Below are 26,140 nucleotides of genomic sequence, written 5' to 3'. Positions count from 1 at the left end.
AGTGAATCTGCCAGGTAAATGTTAAAGTACAGGAAGTCAGGGTCCATGTCTGAGTGATTTATTTCTCTAATCTCAGCACTTAGCCAGTTCCAGAAGCATCGGGAGCCAAGGAAGGGAAAGATTGAGTGAAGGAGATTCTTGTCCCTCAACCCTGCTGTTCCCTACTTTATGATAAAACTGCCTTCAATCCATGAAAATTGCTTTGACAGATTCTATTTTAGGCTTAACTTTTCAGTTCTTTCCTTAACACGTGTCCATTATCATTCTTTCTAGTGGTTGCTTTCTGAGCTTGGGTTTAAACAAATTAATTCACACAGGGGGAGAATGGGTGAATGGGAGATTTTATTTCACACAATGAACCATTCTAAGACAAATAACAACAGCACTTCCGATGACAGCTTCTTGAAGTATTTCAAGGAAAATGAGACAGGGAATTTAGTAATATGAATAGAACACTTGCTTTGCGGAGGCCACATCCCTGCAGCCAGATGACCACTATGCAGGTGAAGCAATCCTAAAAGGAATTCACTGAGAGTCACAGCTCCTTCCTTGGGTGTATGTATCACCGAGTCCATATAGTTTCTGTCTTCCCACCGCAGGAACCACATTCTTTCTTCACAATAAATTCACTGTGATAATTCTTTAACAGTATACCGCAGGCTGAGCACTGTGACTATGGGGACATATCATTTTTGCTCTCTAACAACCCATCAGTTTATATTATCAGACACTTTTCTAATGCTCACCTATAGAGGACTCAAGAAGAAATACCAAAACTCTTCCACTTAAGAGAAGACCAGGCCTAGGCCTTTTGTTTTGAACCCTTTCAGCCTCTTCATTATTTACAGATTTGTGAAGTGCAAACAGCCAGAGCTATCAGGCAAAAGCAGATCCCCTAAGCCTTTTATCATCCCAGCTACAAGTTTGCATATTTTCTTTATAACCAGACAGCATACGAAATGAAGCAACTCTTTACAGGAAAATGAAGCAATTGGAATGTTAATTTTATTTGGTAATATATTGTAAAATCTAAATAGCATTATCCATTTGATTGACAAAATCTATCCAGCTGTTAAAGGCAAAATAAAACTATCTCAAGACGCACAGTTATAGAAGTCTAATGTTTGCCTGCAGGTAGATATTGAGAGTTGGGGAGCAGGGAGGCAGGGAGGGAGAGGAACAATTGCCTAGTTGATAAAATCCAGAAAGAGAGACAGGATGGGCACAGAAGCAAAGTGTCATGTCATGGTTTCTCTCTTCTTCTTCAGCGAGGCCTTTATCTTCTTCCACAGGCTGTCCTTCCTCTTTAATTTCTTTTCCATTGAGGATAGCATGGATTCCTTCCTGCGAATTTCTCGCACTAAGCCTTGAAAAGCATCATCAATACCGAATCGGAGGGCTGCAGAGGTCTCAAAGAAGGCACAGTTGTATTCTCGAGCAAGATTCATGCCTTCTTCTGTAGAGACCTAGGGAGGGAAATAAACAAAGAATATTAGAAAGAGAGGGGAGGCTTTCATTTAAAAAAAATGTTCTCCTCGCTCTGGCCTCTGTGTTTCAACTTTATGAACAAAGGTAAAATGTGATATTTGATTGTGAAAACGTTCTAGAATTTCTGGACTTGAAGGACAAATGAGAAATCTGAATCCCACACAGGAAAAGTCAGTATAACTCAAAGCCAGTTCTTCAAATATCAAAACCTGCATGGAAGCTCAGTGGTCAACAGCACCGCTGTAGGTGAATTCCACCTTCAGTCCCACCTTAACTGTTTTTTGATTTGCAACTATAGGTAGTCAAAGTGATCTTTTGGTGTCTGCTTCATCTTCTTTTACACAAAAGAGTAGACGAGTTACACTGACATCATAGATGGTTTTTGGGGGTCTTGGCATCATCTATAGAATGACTGTGCTGGGAACATTTCAAGTGCTGAAGGGGTGATTCTTATATAATTCAGAGTTCTCATCTAACAATGCATGATAGACTTTTAAAAACAACTTTCTGATGAAGGAATCAGTAAGAAAAACATGGTTACTGTGATAAATTAGCCTTTCTCCAGCTAAAAACTTTACACATGATCCATGGTGTTTAACATGTGAAGAGTAAATGAAGTTTTTATGTTTGAACAGCAGAAAGAGTCCTAAATGCTGTGACTTGGCTTCATAACTGTTTGTCAAAGCATAAGATTTGAAAAAGCCTTAAATTTTTTTTAGAACTAAAGTTAAAATTGTGACTGTCACAGAGGGGAAAAAAGGGGGAAGCATTCTCCACTTTCATTGTTCATTTGGGTCACAAAGTTCAGTATCCCAGAGGTAGAGAACACTGCAATAAGAAGAGAGTGATAGGCTGTCCTGATGAAGACGAGTTGTTGCTTCATTATGCCTGTTTGGTCTGGTCACCAGGTGTGAAGTGAGTGGCCAGCCTAATCCTTCCCCACACCAGACATTCCTTTAATGCTGCATCACAGACTCAGATTCTCCATCTCTATGGAATAGCCCCATCTTTCACTGGATTCCATTTTCCGTCCTTTCATGGGCTTCTGTACTTTGTCTTTCTTCAAGCTTGTGTTTTCCTTCAGTTGCTACATAAAATGGTTTTGATTTTTAAATTGACATCCTTCCAAAGGCAGCAGGACTCATAACCATTCTGGTCCCAACTATCTCACTTTTTTTCTTGAGATGTTCAAATCAGATATGTGGTGTCCTTCTGTTATAACTCTACTGATCAAAAAGACATCTTGTCATTTGGAGAAAATAAATCTCTTTAGTAATTCAACCTCTTGCCTCCATAGAAAGGTTTAGTGTGGAAGATGATGTTTATACTATAGCCTGTTAAGAAGCAACTAATATTGCATTCTTTTCTAAACCCGTTTAGGGCACCTTCAGGACAGACTTTGCACAGCCATTGCGGAATGTGAGAATGCAATGTTCACTGCAGTCTAGACATGAGACACAGTGCTGATTTAGTGCAGATCTGAGTATTGAATTGTATCATCCTATTAAAACACATAAAAGGCTAGCATGGTGGATGATGGAAGCTTGCTTCTTTACAAATGCTACACTCTTCTAAGAAACCCAGGAACTGTCCCTTTATAGCTAGCTCTGTTCTCTTTAGTATAATTGGGCAGCTTCCAGTGACTTGAAAAGATCTTACCCAAAATAGGATTTAACAGCTTTGGGCCAACAGCCCTTTTCCTCCTGAGCGTTTTTCCTCCTGAGCGTTTTCCCTCCCTACTGTTTCATGACTTGAACCATTAAATCCCTGGATTCTTTAAGAATAGATCTGGATATGCAAAAGTCTGCATGCATTTCTAAACTACATTTTCTTTAAAAAAAATAAATGTTGGAAGACCTTTCTAAGGTCCATTCAGAGCCTCACTCGGGCATGATTGTCTGTGTTCCTCCACTGGCTCCACTTGCCCATTTCCATTTCTGCTGTCATACGAATTAAAAAAGAACCCCATAATTTGTTCTTTTGGAATGGAGGAATTCAGTGATTCTGAGTTGTCTGAGTGCTGTAGGCTATTTCCTAAAAGGCTGTGTGTGAAGATGAAGGCATATTCAGAAGAATCTATTAAGCAGTTTGAGGATGAATCATTTTGGTTCAATTCATCAGCATCCGAGAAATTATCTTCACTGCTAGAGTTAGAGAACTCTGGGACTGTATTTGGACACAAGATGACAGGGCTGAGAGGAGTTAGGCTGCTGCTAGGTGGTGACTTCCCACTGCCTGTCCTAATTGGTGTTACAGTCTGGTGATGTCCCAAAGTAGCTAATGCAGCTTTGACAAGAAGAGAAGATAGGTGTTGCTCTGACTAATATGACTAAGAAGGTTCTGAAGACAAGAGTCTGGGATGGCGTTGAGCTAATCACAGGTTCCCAGCAATGAGGTTCATATGTTGCATCTATAGGATTAATAGCACTTACGATTCCACCATGCGCTGCCTCGCATTACACTGCTCTTCTGCAACCTGCAGCAGCAGAGTGCTGAGTTTAGTTGACTCTATGATGCTATTTCCTGTGTCCTTGAGTTTCCACCTTCTTTCTGTTTGCCATCTTAACAATTTGAAACTTGGCATTAAAACTCTATCCAAATTTTAATGTTTAGACAGCCATGCTGAAGTGGACAGGGGCCTCCATTCATGAATTTGAGATGAGAACAAGGGGAGATTTGGCGGGAGGGAATGGAGGCGGGATGATGCAATTATACTTTCAAACATTTAAAGAATTATTTTAAGAAATTAAAGAAGATTTTTACAAAAGATTAATAGGTAAGCATCAGACTCTGTAAGCTTCTTATCAAAATCTTGAACACTAAGAACAAGACCTGATTCCAAATGTCTTTAAGCTGCCTACAGGAGATCCTGTCCCCCAGCTCCTTACACACTGGAGAACCCTTCCTCCACCCCTTACACACAGGACAGCCCTTTCCTCAATCCCTTACACACACAAAAGCCCTTTCCCCAATTCCTTACACACAGGAGAGCCCCTCTCCCCATCCCTTACAAACAAGAGAGCCCTTCCTTCCCCCACCTCTTGCACACAGGACAGCCCCTCTCCTCACTCCTAACAGTCCAACCTGGAGTGCAGTACCTGTGATACCTGCATCTATGTTTTGTTTTCTTTTTTATAGAAACTTTACTTTAAAAAAAACAAAAAAGCTTGCCAATTAACAAAACATCACACACCGAAATTAACTAGACTTAAAGTGTATGTAATTCAAAGAACATCTATACAATTAGAATAGGCATCTGGAACGAAAGCCATGGAGCTTCACATTAAATTGTATACTTTCAGTATCAAATGCGCTTTGTGAACATATTTTCTGTTTTCTTTAATCTCCTGCATGAACAACACATTGTAATGAATGAGATTTAAACTTACATGAAAAAAGCTGATATAAGACATAAATACCAGATAAAGGGGACACTATAATAAAGAATATTACTAGACTATAAGGGAAATGTTTTATAAAGATAAATTCAATCCACTTGAAAAATAATATAAGTATAAACTCGTTTCAACTAAGAAAACCTGATATTACTAAAATCCACAATGTTATATGAGATTCTTAACATACAGCTCTTGGCAGTTGAAAGAACAAGGCAGAAAAAGTCAGTAAGAATATAGACTTGAACAAAGCAATGCAAACAGTTGATATAACTTTTAAATATTTGGTGTTATACCCAGTGCCACAAATAGTTGTGCTATTTTCAAGTAAGCATCAGATTCCATGCTAAACCAGGACTGAAAATACTTCAATGAATAAACATCACAGCATATTCCCAAACAAATGAAACTGAGCTAGAAATCAGGAGGAAGGATAACTAAGAAATCTCCAAGTGAAAATATTGTGAAAAATATACTTCCATTTAGGTGAAGTGAAATTACATGAAAATTAGAAAATGTTTGGAACTGAATTATGAAATGAAATGTAACATGAAAAATTGTATGATCATCTAAATCCATCCTCATATGATGTTCATATCAGCATATTCATGCTTTGGAGAAGTATAAATAGGAAAGTGTAATGACTGAAGTATTTACTCAACAAATTATATGTATGGGGCATACTTAAAGCACTAAACATGTAGTATAATTCTGAACAATGACAGAGACCCCAGATAAAGATCAGCATGTAAGTAGGGTTGTGATGTGTTCTTGGGGTGGCACCCCAAATGGATAGTGAGATGAAGGTGGTGTCGTTGGTTCCCTGACACAAAATTCACTGTGAGTAATTTAAAATTTTTATTAATTCCTTCAGAATATTTTTGAGAAAAATATATGGGGGTTGTTTCTTCTAGAAAATAAAGGCAATTTGGGCAGGGGAGAGACAAAATGGAATAGAGAAGTCTATAGTTAAGTTGACATGTTTTACACCCTTAAATTTATATCATTGTGTATGTGGCTATCATATATTTTCATATATGCATTCTTTATACACACATATTTATGAAATGCTTTATAATTATAAAATGCAAGAATCACAAGTAAGTCATTGCAAATTTCAAAATTCATTTACAAGTCAATGTAAATAAAATCACACACCAAAACAAACCAAACCCCAAATTTTAAACAACCAAAAGGACTTCTGTTTAGTTAAAACTGGCATTCAAAATTGAAACCATGAAGGTTGTGTTAAATTTTAAGCTTTAGTTGCAACAGGCTTACTTTTGGGCCACCAGCCGGTTTCCAAATCATGACATGGACATTTCTTATTAGTTTTGATTGCTCGGTCTTATCTTATACTTTTGCCACTGGCTCTTATAACTTAATTCAAGCTGTTTCTCTTCATCTACATTTTGCCTTGGGGTTTTTTTTCCTTTCTTTTATTCTGTATGACCTATTTTTCCTGCTTCCTCTGTGTCTGGCTGGTTGACTGCTGCCTGGATGGCTGGCATCTCCTTCTTTTTCTCCCTCGTTCTCTCTTCTCTTCTTCTCTCCTTTCTCCGTATTCTTTCTGCCTACCAGCCCCAACTATTCCTTTACCCCTTAACTATTGCACGTTAAGCTTTGATTTGACTAATCAGGTGCCTCATGCAGGCAAAGCAAAACATCTTTCAATTACTAAACAAATGCAACATAAACAAATGTAACACATCTTTACATCTTTGAAAATGCAGCATAAATAAATGCTACATATCTTTGCTTAGTTAAAGTAATATTCCACAACTTTCAGTATTGAGTATATTCTATTTACAGTTTTCGACAATAAAGTTTATAAAAATTTTAAGTCTATTGCAAAACTCAAGTTCATCTAAAATAAAAAACACACTCCACACACAGATTCTCGTTAGATTCAGCAAAATAGCACCATGAATGGGAACTTCATGTTTGTATAGACTAAAGTAAACTCAAACTTTCCTGTTTTGACCACTCAGCCAGTGATGCAGGAATGGTATGCCTTCCACTTACAAATAAACATTCACCCTTTCATTAGTTACTAAATCATAAATTCTGAAAGATCTAATTGAGTCTCACAGTAATTTCCACATTAATTATAGTAAAAGCTAAGTGGCACATAAATACTAACATATGTATCTTTTCTTATACATAGTTCTAAAATTCTAAGTAGATCCATGACCTGAAAAAAGGAAAATTAAAGTGAATGAAAAAGGAAATTAAAGTGAAGATATGCTTTAAAAATTTCCATGTTTCAGTCATGTACATTTATCAAAATTATGAAACCATATATTCATCATCCCTACTTTCAAGCTTTACATATTTGTATTTTAAATGTATTGGAGAAAGATATCCCAAACATATCCGAAGAAAAATTCCATCAGATATTGGGGTTCTATATTTAGTAATCATGAGCGGTGTGAAGGTGGTAATTATGGCCGCAGTGTTACTGGAAATAACAGGGAACTTTCCATTTGGTAACTGTGATCAATTTTTGTCAGAACCCAAGAATAGACAAGCAACAGCTTCCCTGTTTAAACCCAAAGAACACAGAGGCACTTTCCTGATATATCATCTGCTAGAAGAAAGCATATTTTGTCTTCCAAGTAAATTTTAGAAAACACAGCACTGGTGAGGAGAATGAATGCTGTGTTTTGAGGGCAGGGGGTCAAGAATTGGTGAACTGTAGTGTCAAGGAACAAAGAAAAGTTCACAAAGAAAAGGTGTAAGACCTAAGGTGCCATCAGGAAGCCTCGGGGAGAAGGCCGGGGAAATAAAAGAGGAAATTGTTTCATGTAAGTAATAGAAGATTTCAAAAACCTAGGGGAGCCATGCTCCATCAGCTAGAGGAGGCCTTAGCACATCGCTGGGAGGCGGACAGACAAAAACTGCAGAGGATGGAGGGCTGGCGCCAGATGGGCCAGCTGCTGGTGCACACGGGAACAGAGATCTGCTGACTCTAGGAGCTGCCTGGCTCTTTACATCTGTTTAACTTTCCATATTAGCTTAGTGAATGTAAAGTAGAATTTAATAGATTGAGTGATGGTGAAGGTTATTAAGGTAATGGTAGCGCCTAGGAAGCTTCATAACTCTTACTAACACAAAAGGAAACTGGTCCCAACTACTGTGATTGCTAATGTTGAACAGAGGGGTGACTTGTTTTCTTCAAGCAGAAGCACTGTAGAAAAGTATCTCCTGGCTGTATGGAGTGACCCCCAGAATTTTGTGTGTGTGTGTGTGTGTGTGTGTGTGTGTGTGTGTGTGTTGTCTGTTTCCCTCCACCTTTATCTATTGAGCTACTAAATAATTTCCCTTCACACCCCACATCATCAATGCACCAGGAATCATACTTTTCTGATGATCATAAACATCTTATATTTCAGTTTGAAAACAAATCAGCCCAAAACTTAGATTGCTCTGTTTTCCTTAGTAACATTCAAATTTCCAGAAATTTATTTCACCTCTTATTTATTAATGCTTTGTCTGCATGTGCTTATGGGCATCATGAGTGTGACCAGTGCCTGTGGAGACCAGAGAGCATGTCACATACCCTGAAATAGAGTCACAGTTCATTGTGTGGCATACTGTCTGCTGGAATCCCTACCTCAGTACTCTGAAAAAGAAGCAAGTGCTCTTAAGTGCTGAGCAATATCGCCAGCCCTTTGTTTGAACAATTTCAGTGGCCTTGTAGATTTTTATAACCGGATCCAATGAAAATGGTTTTTAATAAATTTAACCTGATTTTTTATTTGATTATATCTGAGACTTTTATTTTGATATTTTCTATTCCATCCAACCATCTTGTTTTCTTTATTCTTCCTTAAAAGTTGTTATCCACAAGGGGAACAAATGGTCCCATACATAGTTTGCTTGTCCCTAAATGTCTTTGAAGGACGACTTGGTTCCAGGACCTACATAAAATATTATGATTCACAAAGTCTGTTTTTAGGGAATAGTAATGAGAAAAGGTCTACTTGTTCAGAATAAGTATGCTTCCACACTCACCCCCTAGATTTAGGATACAATTTCTTGAATCTGTTGTTGTAGACCCATAGATGCAGAAGTGGCTTTATCTTATCAACCGAGAGTTATTCTCAACCATATTGAGTCACAACCATGCATCTGGCAGAAGTACATTAAATATTTAATCTTGTTGATGGCAATGATGATATCCATAAACTGTTACTAGTGACTCATGATCAACTCTGATGAGCCCATCAAACTGCAGTTCCAAAGGCCAAGATGTGATTTCCAAATGATCTTTTACTGAAGTGCAGACATTAGCACACTGACAAAGTCTCTTCCCAATGGATGGAGAGGTCAGGATTCCAGAATCCAACTATTCTGGAACGTCACAGCTGAGAGCTCTTGGAGAGTTATTTAGGCTTCATGTGTTTCTGTTTACTGATTTACAGAAACCTATTCACAGATGTGGTGAAAGCATCCAGAGAGGTATTTTAGAAAAAACGCTTTGCAGGCATGCTGACATACTGAGCACACACAGTAAACAGGAGTATAATTCTCAAGGTCAGTGGAAAAACTCTTCTTTGAATTGCATTTTGTGTGGAAAGTTTCCCAACTTCTCACCATTGTTGCAAAATATTTGTTTGCACTGTAAAAATGTGTCTTTGCCTAAGGCCCTTCTGATTGGTTAATGAAAAGCTAAATGACCAATGGCTAGACAGGAAAGAATAGCTGTGACTTCCGGACGGAGTGAGAGAAATTGGGAGTTAGAATCTAGGCTTACAATTTCACCAGCCGACTCTGGAAAGGTAAAAGTCATGTGACAAACCATAGATCAAGAAAAGCAGGTTAAATTTAAGTTATAAAAGCTAATGGGACAAGCCTAAACTAAGGGTCAACCTTTCACAATTAATAATTGTTGATATTTGGAGGCTTGTGAACTAGAGACAGTCTGACAAGAAACAATAAAGTTTGCTAGACATCATTACCAGGAAACCTACAAGAAGTGGTTTCTCATGACATCAAGCCCCACTACTATCCCCTCCTTTACTCCCAGCACAGATTCCAGGACCAGAGTAACCTTCCTGCATTTAGGTGTCTCAAGTATCATTTCCTGATTGTCATGTGCTCCTCCAGGCTTCCCTGTTGCCTGATTACTTCACCTATGTGAACATCTCATTTTCAGAGGGATCTTCATGAACATTGCTGAAATGTTCATTCCACTGCCTCATTTCTTCTTGGGCACTTGACTGTTTTCAGAGATAACTTTACAGATTTATTAATATGTTTATTTTCTGTCTCTCTGTGATACATAGAAGCCTAATTATTCCCTACAAGGTCTTTTTATTGTTGTCTTAGTCACCACTGCACCTCATCCCATCCTCACGAAGACACTTGTAAGCAGGACACATTTACAGAATGACACCTAAGCTGTATGACTCCAGCTTAAATCACAACTGAGAGAGGAGCTCATTTTTCAGCAATGGGCGGCTTGGAAAATTAAAAAGAAACTTCACTGACTACCACCAAACCAGGAAACTGTGATGTCATTTATAAGTGTGTCCTCCGATTTCATTGTACTGGTTCTCAACTCTCTCTAAAAATAAAAAGCAGAGCCTCAACCTGGGAATGAAATTGAAAGCAACAATTATCTAGGTAGATAAGGGGAGGGGGTTAGGGAAAGAACTAACAACAGGAATGAAGAAGTAAGAAGGGAACTTTTGTTGGGTACTAGGAAGGGAGCAAACAAGAACAACACAAATTAGTGTGAGTGCCAAAGATGTTTAGCACCTGCTGAAATTGTTTTGAACCCATCTGAGAAATTTACAACAGAATTTTTGTTATTTTCTTGTGAGCATACACTGTACAACAAGATGCATTGGGCTTTCTCTCTCCTGGTGCTCCAGAGTGGTATTGATTGAAGCAGGACATAATAAATTAAACGGAGTAGCCAGGGCTTCTGAGGCCCAGAATGGTAATGGCTCCAGGGTAAAGGTTTGGGACTGCTTTGTAAGGAGACATTTGAAGTCTCCAAGGCCTTGTGCTTTTCACATAAAAGAACTGTGCAATGCTAGGGGAAAGGTTGCCATGGCAGCCAATAGTTGTTACAAAGGGAAAGAAGTGAAGGTTAATGCTAAATATTTTGCTAACAATGATGATGTCCAGTTTTTTTCTTTAAAATTTTCCTCTAAAGATTTAAAAAGCTATTGCTAAAATTATAAATCAATAGACTTGGTCAGCAAATGTGCTCTTAATGTATATGTATATATATGAATAGGTATGCATATATGTTCATATGTGCTATATTTCTTTATGAATATATACGTTCAATAAAGAAATGAGTACATTTGATATATATTAAATCAATGGCTTGTTGAAACCTTTAGTAAATTAATATGAATAGGTCAGTTTTCCAAGGGTTCACAGAAAGTATTCCTTACGCATCAAAAATATTTAATTGCTAATTTATTACATTAATAAATTTGTGTTGCTCAAAATATAAAGAAGGAAATTATATTACTAATAACACATATAACTATTATAATTAAGTAATAAATTGTGTGACTGTATAATGTCTACTCCCTGCAGAATACAAGACAGGAGAGCAAGGAACACTGCGTTTCTTATAAAACCTGAGCACTTTGCAGATAGAACAGTGCAAAACAAGTATCCTTATTATCCTTTTCCTGAAAGGATGCGTAAGTGGCCAGAAAGATGACCAAGGAGGAACCAGCTGACTTTTATGACAGTGACTCCTGTGAGTTAGAAAATTCAGATGTTGCAATTGTATTTGAATTAATGAAGATTTTAAGTTTTTACAAAATGTTCATGCAATCAATTTCAAGCATCACAAATACATATTTACTTATAATTTTGTGGTAGAAGATGTGCCCTGAAAAAATCCCAAGACAGCATGAAAGAAACACAGGGTTACCATGCTTGCTTGAGTGGAGTCTACAGATCAAAGTGGCAGATGACCCTCAGAGGTTCAAAGGAAGTCTCTGGGAGTCACAATTCTCTCACAGATTGGTCATACTCACTATTGGCCTATGTGTCATTTTGGGGTCATATTTAGAAAAGGCATGCTGTGAAAAGGAGTTTGAAATTGAACCAAGCAAGTCTAATGCCTTTCAATCTTGGGACGTATGGAAGATAGGAATGAACTGCTGCTCATTCTGTGACCTTATACACAGAGATTTGAGACTAGTTTGAATGAGCTATATGCCTGTGCCTTCCGACACCACTGCAAATTTAAGGCTCAAGCCCAGCAGAGCCATTGATGCTCCTGTCAATCATTTTACTTGTAAGTAGCTGGAATCCTTTTCTATGTCTCATTTAGTTTTTCAGAGTCTACACTTCTTGCCTTCTATCTCTGACCTCATCCTCATTTTCAGCAGATCCTCACCCTCTTATTTCACCTTAGGGAAGAAATATAAACACCCAGAGCTAATAGCTCGAAAATTGCAGCCTGGCATCTGAAAATTCATCTTTGTTATTATAATCTTGTCTTATGCCTTTCATTCAGCCTTGGAGGAAGGGAGGCAGATTTCTGTCAAGTGGAGAACCTCCATCTGGGAGTCAAAGCTCTTTGATATCTACTTTAGTTCTGCACCATTAGGTACCCTTTCAAGTTCAACATTTTCATCCCTGTCTCTGGTAGCTTTGCTCTACAATTAAAAAGAAGCACACCTTTCAGCCTAGTTCAGTTCTGGTTACTCTCATATACCTGTCATTCCACTCACGATCAAATGCTGATTAATCGGGAAAATACGTTTTTGAAGTTACAATCAAAAGGATGAGGCTGGAAAAGTTATGGGGAAAAGAGTGTTCAATTTCAAAACTAAATATGTTGTTTAGTGTGCTGGCTTCCCTTAGTCAGGTCTGGTTTGAACATCAATCCTAACAGCCTATGGTATTGTTCTCCTCTTAGCATGACTTGCAAAAGCTTGAAATCCATTCTCATTGACAATCTTCATGTGCTTCCGTGACATTTTACCATATGCAAAACTCCCCATTGAGTTCATAATCTCTGTATTTCTTAATCTTATAAGCTCTTTCTGGTTATTATCCTCAATATTCTTTCTAAATTCCCTGATGCTTCAATTGTCACTCATTCTTCTTATAATTACACACCCACTATTCTACCTGTGATCTTCATTGCTTCTTTTCTCTCTTGACATTTTCTCCTTGTACAGCTTTGGTCAGTTTAATACATAGAGTCATCCTCAGAATGTTCACAAGTTTCAGAGTAATGACTTCAAGTCTTGCCTCATGGTTCAAGTATAAAATTATATCTGCAACCTTTAGATGAGGAATCCCTGCGGAAGTTCCCACAATTTCTTCAGTATGCCCAGTGATCAAATGGGATTCTTTGAAATACTTGTTCAATCCCCATCTACTGCATGTCTAATAAATCAGTCCTTCTTTTGTCTAGAGACTTTATAAAATTAATGCAAATATTTTGAGTTCCAATTAACTGATTCTGTGATTCCTCATTGTCAGAAATATCATGGAGAACATGTAATAATTATATAGAACAATGTCACTTTCTTTATACCTATGAATATAGGCAAAACCATTTTGCTTCTAAAAATTCAAATCCCTCTTCTTTAAAAATAGTCCAATAATAGTAAATAATAGCATTTCTTTCAGAAGTTTCTTATATAGATTATAGAATATTATGTAATAACATAGTCAGTAACCTTCTTAAGGGCTCCAAACTTTTTAATAGATAAGCACTGGAGTAATTTAGACCTGTGAAGAGCAGACAACACAGTTTGGCTGGTGATATTAAAAGGTTCTAGAATTCTGTTGTAATGATGTGTCAACATGACGGGGCACAAATAGCTGAGATCGCTGGCAAATACTCTTCTTGTTATTTCTGTAAGGGCTTTTTTCCCCAAGAGGGGATTGATGTTCAGAACAGTAGACAAAGGAAGATTGTGCTCACTTATGTGCTTGAGAAGCCGTTCCATCCATTAAAAGCCTAAGCTGAGTGACAAGACATAGAAGAGGGAGGTTTCCAGATTGAGAGAGAAAGCACGCAAATTCTCCCGCTTCAGGACATCAACATTTCTGCCGTGTAGGATTGGACTTCAAACTACCACCAACTCCCTTGGTTTAAAGTCTTTTGTTTTGGACAGGAATTATATTCTAACTGTCTAGGATATTCAGTTTAAAATAGAAAAATGGAGCCGGGCAGTGGTGGTGCATGCCTTTAATCCCAGCACTTGAAAGGCAGAGGCAGGCAGATCACTGTAAGTTCGAGGCCAGCCTGGTCTACAGAACTAGTTGCAGGACAAGCTCCAAAGTCACAGAGAATCCCTGATTCAAAAAAAAAAACCAAATTAATTAATTAATTAAATGAAATAAAAAAATGATGATTGGGACTTCTCAGCCTTCATGATTGCATGAGTCATGCTCTTATAACTTAAAACCTCCCCGTCATTTTATGTCCTGGTTTTATAAAGAGCTCTACTAGAACCTGAATGCAAACGGATGAAGGGATGCAATGGCAATTTCTTTTGGATCTCTCTCAAATCATCAAGACAGTTCTCTTGTTTTTGACATGTTTGCAATGGCTAACTAGTTTCTAAAAGCAAGTACTTGATTAACCGTCTCTCTGTAAAATGAATGTTTCTGTCAAGGTTCTTTATACTCAATGGCAAGATAATTTAAAAATCTGAGATTTCCCCCTATGTATCATGATTGAGTTTGCCTCATATAACTTATATAAGCTAAAAGAACAAAAAGATGCCAACATTCCCCCAGATCCTGCAGTTCTTTAACATTGGAGTTGGCACCTGAGATCATTTTCATGCCACCTCATTTTCCGCTTTTCTCTGAGCACAGAGACAACGAGGCAGACGATATGGTGCCTGCCACAAGTGCATTTGTGTGAAGAGAAAACCAGGGGAAATATGCCACTGATATCTGGGAGTAGAGGATGCCTCTTGCTGGGAGAACTGCTGATGCCAGACAGCTAGATATGGGATTTTTGCTATCAAATCCAAAGTTGTATTTTTAAAATTGTATCCTATAGTGGTTCCCTTCCTCTTGGACTTGGAATATTCAAGCAGATTCGAGCGGTTGCACACATGACAGTTTCTAACTGCAGAAAGAGACCTTGTTTGGCCCGAGAAACTTCTTCCATTTGTTTCTTCCTTAGCCCAGTTGCTTGAGCACTCCCCAGGTGAGGAGAGTGACCCGCCTCAGTGAGTGGGTACAAAGCATGCCAGCATACAGCAACCGTTTCCTGACAAGTCTATTACAAAGCAGCAAACGGAGACTGTTCAAGTCTGTGGCACCTGTTCCACTTCTGGATTCCCGTCATGTCAGAGTACCTGACAACAGACACTATCACTGGAAGGACTTGTCAGCCTGCTGACATTATCTGTGCTCATCCTCTGTGGATGTGCTAGTTGGAACAGCCTGACCTACTGAGAGCCAAACAGGAAGATACTTTGTTCAGCGAGTGAGCTCTGAAATGCATGGGCCTGAGTTCCATACCATATATCCTGTCAATAGCTAATTAAGTGATGCAATTAAGTCACTCAGCATCACCGAGACTGTGTTCTCACCTTAAAAGGGGAACAATTAGAAAAATACTGAAGACTATAAGCTTGCTTATATTGTTTTGAATGCAAAAATACTCGGGCCATTTTATTTCTTTATTCACAATAGTGCACTTGATGAACTCATCTCAACATACAACTTATGAATTTTGACATGAGTGAGAAGTCTGATTCTCATCTGCATGATGGGGCAGATGGATTTCTATTATTAGATAATCCAACAGAGTTGGATCTGTTATCAAGTCTGTATTCAGAACTATTGAATATTATGTTGGGTATATTTTACTAAATGAGGCAATAACATATTGTGGTATAAACACCAATCTTCTGTGAAAAAATAATAGTAAGTATTTGATGTTGCTTTTACTCCAACTATTGACATGTTAGTGTTTTTTATAAAAAATATCTCTCCATCCCTGTCAATCTTTTCTTGCGTCAGCCTTCTCTTCACACCCATCTCAAGGAGCAGAACCAACATCTGATGCTATCCATTACCCGTCCTCTGTTGCCAACACTATAGATACTAAAAACTGTGCTCACAGTCTTTTCCGGACATATGATTTGTGTTCTTAATGTGCCTGTTAGGGAGTGAACCCCGTTCTATGTAGGAAGAAGTTTTCTTTCTGAAAGGACACACTATCTTTCCCTTACCCCACATCTCCCAGGTAGCAGATTCAGATGCCCCCTTTCCTCTCCAGACAGCATTTCTCCGAGATATAAATGGTCATAGCCAGATCTTTTGCATTCATAGAACTCAACCATTAAAATGTTTTTTTTTCACTTGCTCATTAAATTAAAGTCACAAATAAACCATGGAAGTTTTTCTCTACTCTGCAAATTGTGCAAAGGATTGCTAGGAAGCATTTCTACAATCTTTACTTTACCAAGTAGTAATGGAATCTGAGAAAAATGTGGGGTATCTTCATAAAAAATTAAAATGAGAGCTAATTTACCATACTAATTTGTAATGAAACCTCATTTAGTGCATAGTATTTATTTGTTAGCAGATCTGAAAGATTTTAGAGTCTATTTTATCTAGTTATTGTGAAAAGTCATTATTGTCTTAATATTTAGGGCTATGCAGTCCAGCCTCTATCAGTAAGCTTCCTGGAATCTAAATTTTCTTCTCAATGGGGGTTGGAATAGCTATTAATTTTGTCATTAGTTTCTTTTGCTGATGCATTGGGATGTATAATCAAAGCATTTGCAAATTAGTTGGATGAATATTGTGCAATTATGGAAGCAATTAATATTTTGGTTGTATCAAAAGAGAAAATGACTTTCAAGAATCTAATATCTAATATCAAGAAATATATGCTTCTACTTAAGGCATGAGTATACAGAAAATAGTGCTCATCTACAAGTGTACAGAGAACAGTGACCAAGTTGTCACTGTTCAGAGGAAAGTGACTAAGCTGTGACTGACCAGACACTAGTGCCTAAGCTGTCCCTGCTCATTTCAGAATAGCAATGCAAAATACTTGATTCGTGGAGAATTAAAGACAATAAACCTTAACTGGGAACATGTCTTCATCTTCTCAGAGACCAGCTGACTAGCAGCTTTTTTCATGTAAAAGGAAATATTTACTGTCTCCAAAGATAGTTTACAGCATTAAAATTCTGTTTGTGGCTTTTGCAAACATCCCTTGGTAAATTACAAGCAGTATTAAAAGGAGTTCTGACAGCCAGGGGAGAAATTGATGGATGACCTGCCATATTTAAGACAGCCGACTTTCTGCTAAGGTCTGCCCTCGCGCACCAGAAGGACAAAATCAAAATACAAGGTCTGGGGAAAAAGGGCTGCTGGAGAACAAAGCTTGTCAACATCAAAGATCTTTAGCTCTAGCCTAAGGGGAGGACTATCATTCAGGTATATATACATAAATAGACACATAGAGGCCCATGTTCATAATTGCCTTCCATATAGACATAGACATGTTTTAGGTTATGTATACTAGTAATTATTCATGACACAGTAATTATATACACAAAACATATAACCTCATGGGGACAAAGTAATTATTCTGTTCCCCTGCTTATCATTATATAATATTTTTGCTTCTCACTCTCAGTAACTTATTTAGTTAAAATAGTATGTTTATCATTAAAATGAGTATTTCAGGATGATAATGGGATCAACCAAGGTGCAATTAGGTGTAGAGTTGTTATTAGCAAAATTATCTGAATCTAGATCCCAGATTCAAGAGCTGGTTTCAAGGCAGCCTAGCAATAAATTGCCCTATGAGTATGAATAAAGTCAACAGAAATGTAAGGAAAATAGAGAAAGGAATACTCTGATTCTGTGGTTAGAAGGTCTAAACCTAGTTAGGGGTAAAGGAAACAAAGTTGGAGTCCCTTGTTATTGAAGTCAATGCATTTATTTTCTGTTACTTTCATTTTTGTTTAAAAGCATGAAATCCTGTAACAGTGGAAGAGTTCCGACTAATATTGTTTCAGCTTTCAGGTGATGTGGGATTTCCCTCTGTAAGCTGTGATTACCATTAATGAATAAAGAACTACTTTGAGCCTATAGCAGAGCAGGGTAGGGCGGAGCAGAGCTAAGCAGGGAGGACTGGACTGAATGTTGGGAGAAAAAAAGGGCAGAGTCAGAGAGAAGCCATGGAGTTGTTGGAAACAGATGCCAGTTAGAATCTTGCCAGTAAGCCACAGCCGTGTGGTATACACAGATTAATAGAAATGAGTTAAATTAATATAAGAGTTAGCCAATAAGAAGCTAGAGCTAATGGGCCAAGCAGTGATTTAATTAACACAGTTTCTGTGTTATTATTTCAAGTCTAAGCTAGCTGAGTGGCTGGTAACGAACAAGCCGCCCCTTGCAACATTCAGGAGTAGAACATCATGATTAAACACTTCCTAGGATGCATTTCCCATTCTCTGGGGGTTTTTTGACTATTGTGGAACTTACTATGAAAAGAAAACCACAGCTGGGCATCTGGAGAGAAGGCTCAATGGACAAGACTAACTAATATGCAAGCTTTAGAAACTGTGTTAGGGATACTCATAGGGTAAAAATGGTCACATGGACCTGTAGCCCAATCCAGTGAGGTATGAAAAGTGGATATACAAAGATCTAGGGGGATTTAAGGTCGCATTCACAAGCCTAGCTCCAGATTCATTAAAACACCCAATCTAAAAGGAGGATGTTGGAGAATGATATAAAGGCCACCAATGCCCTTCTCTGACATCTACATTTGGGCAAATATAGGCATAGGTAGCCACTAACACACAATTGCACAGACACTCCACATATACCATAATCATACATACGTACACTTTCACTTATTCACCTAGAGACACAGACATCTAAACACAAAGACATGTATATGTCACTCACCTGTGTACACACACACACACACAGTGAGAGCTTTGCTTTTGGAACTAGACATTCACATTTTACATCATATTTCAAATTTAAGGCTGACTATGTATCATCTGAAACATAAATGTTTGGAAATGGGATGATGAAAGTAGAATAAAAGTGGGGGAGGACCAGAATTTCTAGGATTACTTGTTGGATGGGCCAGGTATGATGAAAAAGTGAACTTTCTATGTAGCTATATAGAGGTCACTTCCAAACACCAAGAGAACAGTGGTAAATGGATGAAGAAGAAGAGAAAATGGAACTTCCTCAAGGGATCTCTATCACCAGGAGCTATAGGGCTGCCTAGACACTAACAACACTTCGCTTAGCACACAGAGGCAGGATCACTATTAACAACAAAGATAAAATTGCAGAGACTCATGAGCAGCTAGAGCAATCAAAGAGGTCACAGTGGGCTAGAACCAGACCTTCCCCTATAGGTAGAACTGGTTAAGAGTCCTTTCTGCAAATGCCTGTTTGTTGTTGAACACCAAGAGTAATTAACCTTTTTCAAGGATAAAGCAAAAAGAGGGAGAGAGGGAGAGGTGGGAGAGGAGAGAGAGAGGGAAAGAGAGAGAAAGTAAAAAAGAAAGAGAGTTTTGATTACAAGGCAAGGGACAGAGTGAGATAAGGACACACAGTTCTTCCCTTTGCAGGAGCTTCATTCTAGTTTGGTGGTAGCTCAGCACAAACTCATGAAGAGAAGACCCTGAGCTGGGCAACAAAAAGCAATAACACGTATATGTACTTAAATATTTACCAGACACAATTTATACCTCAAATATGAACAATATGAATATGCAAAGAATCACATTGATCTTTTAAGTGGAGCAAGGATAAGAAAGATTGACACATGGCTTTTCTTAACCTTTTTAAAAATGGCTTTCAGTCCCTGTATGATGCATTGATGTAACATTTATGGTCTGTCCAAAGAGATATAAAATATCTACACAGTCAAGTCATTCAGCAGCGTTGTCAAAAGCAAATCAAAGCTTCTTGAGTTACAAAGAAAAGAACTAATTTTAATACTAGATAGGGAGCTTCATGTTATCCACTTAAAGGATTTAGAATTTTCATATTTAAGTGATTTAATATAGGTAAAAGTTGACAATAGGACCCCTTGTTTTCTCATAACATACCCACTAACTAAAAGTACCTTAAATGACATGATAATTGTTTCTTCTTCTTATGCAATGCTGCCTAACAATCAGTCTTTTTGCGAAGCACAAATTTGTTTATTATCCCTGATTGGAGAGTCTTGGAATTTTTGTATATATATATATATACAAAATATTTTTTGTATATATATATATATATATATATATATATATATATATTATCAAGATTTCTTGAAGTATCTGCATTGTGCTTCTGACCATGAGACACAAAACACATGCATATTGGACTTTCTCTCGCAGATCTTAACATAGCTGTCCTAAATAATTTTCTGAGCAATGCCATTTCCAACTACACCTTTATTTCTACATTCATGCTCCTGCTTCTGGCATCCTAAATACTTTATCTCTAAAGATAATGACTATCTTTTATTGTAATAAGATCATGATTAAGAAGCTTGGACCAGGAAGCTCCGATCCCATCCCCTTAGAAATTGATGGAGATAGAGATAATTAGAAACAATGGTCATCATAATCTTTAGAAATCTCTACAGATTTTGTTTTCATACACCAGTTGTACTGAGACTGTGGAGAGCCAACAGCCTGGGAAAGATCAGAAATGAAATACAGATAAGCCCTAGTCTAGTTTGAAGAAGTGTGCCTGTCAATGAGAGTCGTGGCCTTAAGCATTATTTAAAAATCTGTTTCTTTGCATCCTAAGCATGTATGAATCTAAGGAAAAGTAAAATTATTTTAAACCTTGTTCTGTGAGAAGCAAAGGCTACATATTGGTGTTTTCTTGATAAATATTCATGCACACGTAGATAAAGTGAAAATTGTTGGTGTTCCTGATATTTATAAACTGGTCGTAAAGTTTGAGGCTGAACTGATGTCCCCGAATCACTGAGAAAATCATATTGAAAGGAAAATATTTCAGACCGAAAGCAATGGAATAGAGGTTTTGTATATGCTTGGAATAAACGATAGACACAGAGAAGTTACATGGGAGTAATGTAGGCAAAGTCATGAGTGCTCTCTGCTTCCTTCCTAGATCTTGGAGATGATGAACCGAAGACTGACAGCAGCAGGCTTCAAGAGCTGTCCCATAGAGATCCACAGACTGATACTTCTTATTCTCTAACCAACTTTGCTTTCAGTTTTTATTTCACTACAGATCTGTTCTATATACTGAGTGAGCAGTATTAAATAGTGAAGCATTGTCTGTTCTCCATCTTGCTGTAGAAAACATAGAGTGATTAATTATTTGATTTAACTTAGGATGTTAACTGTAGTCATATATGAAGTACAGTTACAGAAAATGTTAATTAATACAAAATTTAAATATATAAAATCAAGTTAGTCTAAAAAAGTATTCCACGTATATAAAACTTGGACAGAGAAAGGCCAGAAGGGCTGGGTGTTCCTATATTTCACTTTTCAGAAATACAATTACTTAAAATGACCAGAGGACTAGCTCTCTCTTCAATTTTACTTGGTTTGCCTCATTTTAAGAGATATTCCAAAGAATCTGTAGATACTGGTCCTGGTATAACTCTTTCCCAGATGTTATCAAAAACAATTAATCAAGGTCATTAGAAGCCAATCAATTAATATTCTGGGTAAACAAAAACAAAACAATAGTTCATATTTTTGCATAATATTTTCTTTCTTTTGAATCACAATTTGAGATTGATTTCATTTTAATATTCACATATTCAAGCTCTATCTTGGATCCTTTCCTTTTTATCCTTCTTCCCTTCTACTTTCTTTTCTGTGGCTTGCTCTTTACCATTCCCCCCTTGTCTCCTCTTCCTTTCCCCTTTTTTCCCATCCTTCTAACTACATGGAAGACTGATCTAGGCCTCTTTCTTCAAAATCTACTAATTTGACTGTAAGAAGAAAATCACAGAGAGGGACAGAAAGGATTTTCTCTTTTCATGCCTAAACAATGGTATCTTGTCTCTCTGCTCAACAGGTTGACAACATAGCTGTATATCTTGTAAGAAATGTGAGCTCATCTAAGGCATAAGACAGTAGTTAGAATTGCTGCAGTTACTCTTTCCCTTGTTTTTTCTACATTACATGGAAATTTCTGGAATCAGGTAACTAAATGGTCTTCTCTGCACAGAATAAAGTATTCTGACTGCTCAATATTTTTTACCAAATAGAACAGTCAACATGTATGTGGAATAAACTGAAAGCAATCTAGAATACAATAAAAATGAATTTACTGAAAATTTTTAGAAAATGTAGATTATACTAGTATAGTACCAGGAAAGGTAATGGAATAAGGTCAGATTCAGGAGTTTTGAAGGTATTGCTATAAAAAGTACATAGGGATGGGAGAAGAGGAATGTTTCCCTAATAGTGTACTGATCACTTGGGTGGACATTTGTTTCTTGTCAAGAAGAGACAAAATTACACAATGAGGTTTAGGGTCAAGGAAACCCAGAGGGCATTGTTGGAAATATTGAGGCCTGAGACGGAAATGAGGAGGACTCTAGCTTTATGGGAAGAAGATAAGACTTGACTGAATGGAGTTCATTGGCTACATTCTTACTGTCATTTAGATAGTAACCTGTCCCTCTGATCTCTCACAGATTTTAGGAACATTACTCCCCACTCTGACGTTTTATTCTATGGAATTATATTTATGGAAGACACCATTGGTCTAGTAAGGTGAGCATCCAAACTGCCTAGGCTCCCACAAAGCCAGTACGTGAAGTAGGATCAAAAACCCATTGCCATTGATCTTGCGTTCCCAGTAGTCCTCTTGAACTTCTGCTGGCAGTTGCTGAAGCTACATTGGAAAGGAAAGGACAACCACAGAGGACTCACACCCTCTAACATGCTATCACTGAGCCCTGAAAATCTACGGATCTGTGTTACAGGAGGTCCTCCCACTCCTCCAGCCAATAGCCGCTGAGATACCAGCCCTCTGCGTAACCAGGAAGGAAGTCAAGTCACCAGCGGAGCAGGAAGTGAAGAGAGAGAGGAGAGGGAAGTGGCCGCTTTTTTAAAGGGAGAGAGACCACGCCCCAAGGGGCTGGTATCTCAGCGGCGATAGGCTGGAGGAGTGGGAGGACCTCCCGTAACAGATCTGGACAGCTCCCTTACATAATCAGAATTAGAACTAGACTCATATACTCATTTCCTCCCCTATGATGCTACTGAAAAAAAAACTTTACCGAAAACAAAGCTACCTGAGATAACAACTTCCTATCTATTACAGGAAGAGATCATTCAGTTAACCCTTAGAAAGCAGACTGTCCTTCATATGTTCTCCTCTTTAATCAGCTATGTTGGAAGTTATTTTATAAGCAGTGAAGAAGATGCTCATCTGATCACTAATGATTACTTCCTTGTGAATGCCTATTCAACTAGAAGTAAGCAGTATTTTTTATTCCATGTAAAATTACCCTTAACTTAAACCTGACACTGAAGAGAAATGGGGTTTAGTGATAGAAAGATAGTGAATGCTTCATTTTAGATACATTTTGAAGGAGAAAATACAATCAAATTTATTTGTGATCATTCTCATCTAGCAGCTCCCTCAAAGACTAATGTTTCTCTAGAAATTCTCATCAACTCTTCTCTTACATCAGATCCACTGCCTACCTTCCTTTCCTCAAGTCTGAGATGCCAAAGTTTGTTGAAATTAAAACATTTCAAATGTTAAGACTAGATAGTGTGAACCAAAGTTCAGGGGTAAGGTATATTTAGTTAAAGATTCACAAATCTAACTGATAAGTACTTTGTACTTGTGAAGAGTTGGCATGTAGATCCAAATTATCTTCAGCTATATTTAGCCTCGTGAATTTATTCACTACTCATGTCTGCGCCTAACCTAACATCCTTTTCACTGTCACACGTAAACAATTGATATATATTAACTTAATAGACCTATTGCTTATACTAACCAGGAAGATAAGAATGCCATACAATAGCATCTGAAATCTGTAAAAGAAAATTTCCCCTCTTTTCTTTAGCCTACTAGGTGAAATCCCCACCAAGGTATTTTTAAAATATCTTGACTCATGATTATTTTATTCCATGATTGTAAAAACTTTATTAAATTGCTTCCACTTTAGACTATATTATTTGGGGGATTGTGAATCTGTGTTCCCAGGACACCATCATTCATATTTGGATGAAAAGAAAATAGTTTCCCCCTCTGATAACTAGCTTTCACAATACAAGAAGCCACCATATAAGCTTCTAAAAGATGGGAAGCAGTCAACTGAACAACACAGCTATGATGCCTAAGAGCCACATTAATAAACAGCACAGCAAGAAACCACTAAGGGTACCGAAGTGGCACACATAACTTCAAGGTAACCAACTGTTTTTTAATTGAGCTTAAGACCTAAACAAGCATAATCCCTAACAACCATCTATAAACTCTTGCTTTTATGCCTGCAGATAAGTGGAGCCTTCATCTTCCCCTCTCAGTGAAACAAATAGGAACCACAAGAAGTCAAAAGGCAGAGTTGTGGACCTTGTCCCACATATTATACATACAAAACATTCCCACACCTAAGGCTCAAGCAACACTGCAGACTATACAAAGTTTACAAGAGTCAAAGGATCAGGGAGTTTCCTGTGAGGTTGTGTCTCCCAGTAACATAAAAAGCTACACCCGTAAAGTCCTACCAACATGATAGCCTAAACATGGACTGAACAAGGAGGACCCCAATGAACATGCCAAACTGCCAGAAGAAAAGCCCACTGATACCCAAGCCTACACAAAGAACTACAGGCAACTGAATAAAGCTAGGCCCAAGAGAGGTGTCACATCCTACAGAAAGTACATCAAATGGCTGTGCACTTTTTGGTATGGTCATTCCTGAAAGCATACACACAAGTAACATTATTACAAACTCAACAGCTTATATTGGGGATATATATGCATATAAAATTTTATGTGTGCATGCAATAACAATTAATGAAAAATGAGGCAATGAATTGGACAAAGAATGAAGGGGGGTTACATGGGAGAGTTTGGAGGAAAGGAAGGGAAGCAAGAAATATAATTAGGACACAATCTTAATTTTTTTTTAAAAAGTGAAAAAAGAAAAATATCATTTCTATGCATGTTTAATTTTTTCTCAAAATTAAGTATATATTTTTCTTTAAAAAGAAAAGAAGACACTGATGTCTCTTATAACCTATGGAGCAAGAGCATTATCTTGAATTAGCAATAAGAAGTTTCTTAGTTATGTATCTTTTCTTGGTATTTTGCTGACGTCTAGTGCTCTCGAGTACTTCTGACTACAGGCAAAGACAGCCTGCACATGCGATGCTGAAATGCATTTGACTGCTTGTCAGTCAGAGCTGAAAATTGATTTCACTCTGGACAGGAGATAGGTTGTGATTTATTAAAATCATTTACTCACTGCCTTATCGTGAATTCTCTTTATTTCCTCCATAACTCCTCATTTTCCCAGTCTTAATTGAGCTAACACACACTGTACAAGAAGCAGTTTAGCCGAACTTTTCTCATTTTCAAAAGTAAGTTTAATGTATGACATCTTGTTTTCATATTCACCAAGCCTGCCTTAATGGCCACTTACAAGTGGGTAAAATTCAGAGAAGCTTCTTCCTGTCCATGCATCCCTGACTCACTTTTTGTTAGAGTATTTGCATTAAAAAGCTGAAGGTATTTCATTGTTCTTTGATGATCTAAATCTTCCATGACTAAGAAATAATAATCTACAGGACTTGGGAGACATCCATTTGATATGCATTTATCTTTATTGAATGATGAATGATCAAAGAAGGAATAAATAATAAATAAATGTATAGATAACTTCCTGGAACTAAATAAGAATAAAAACCTAACAGCAAATCCTCTGGGATACATTGAAAACATTTTGAGGGAAATTTATTGTTCTTAGTTCCTATGCTTAAAAATGGCTTAAGAATACTGCTCAAAAGTTGAAAAACAAGAAAAAACAAATCCAAATGTAGAAAAAAAAACTACGTAAAAAAAAATCTAAATAAATCCAAACTTAACCCAATTAAGAAAAACTGCTAACAGGTGTGCCCAGCTGCTTGGTTTTTTAGTTAATTCCAGATTTCATAAAACTGACAACCAAAAATGTTCTTCATTATATATGTGCTCCAACCCACACTACCTCTCTCTCTCTCAAGCATTTTCCTGTTTTCCACTAGCTAATATAAATACTTAAATGTCCCCCGTCTCTTTTG

General features: G+C 37.5%; 1 protein-coding gene and 1 pseudogene across 3 annotated transcripts in view; both read right to left on the bottom strand.

The window, feature by feature from the left end:
* Nucleotides 1-325: 325 nt before the first annotated feature.
* The window catches only part of Rit2 (Ras like without CAAX 2), a 278,580-nt gene continuing 252,765 nt past the window's right edge, over nt 326-26,140 (bottom strand). For 2 of the 3 annotated variants that reach the window (XM_075969089.1, XM_075969088.1), the window contains exon 5: nt 326-1,466. In XM_075969089.1, coding sequence (XP_075825204.1) covers nt 1,239-1,466 — 228 coding nt within the window. In that variant the 3' untranslated portion in view covers nt 326-1,238. The remainder of the gene's footprint in view (nt 1,467-26,140) is intronic. The other variant, XM_075969091.1, reaches the window with a different exon arrangement.
* LOC142848533 (oxysterol-binding protein-related protein 9 pseudogene) lies at nt 3,350-4,072 on the bottom strand (annotated as a pseudogene).

Source organism: Microtus pennsylvanicus, chromosome 4, assembly GCF_037038515.1.
Source record: "Microtus pennsylvanicus isolate mMicPen1 chromosome 4, mMicPen1.hap1, whole genome shotgun sequence".
Classification (NCBI taxonomy): domain Eukaryota; kingdom Metazoa; phylum Chordata; class Mammalia; order Rodentia; family Cricetidae; genus Microtus; species Microtus pennsylvanicus.
Note: the sequence above shows the minus strand (reverse complement) of the source record. Positions and strands in the feature narration are given on the sequence as shown.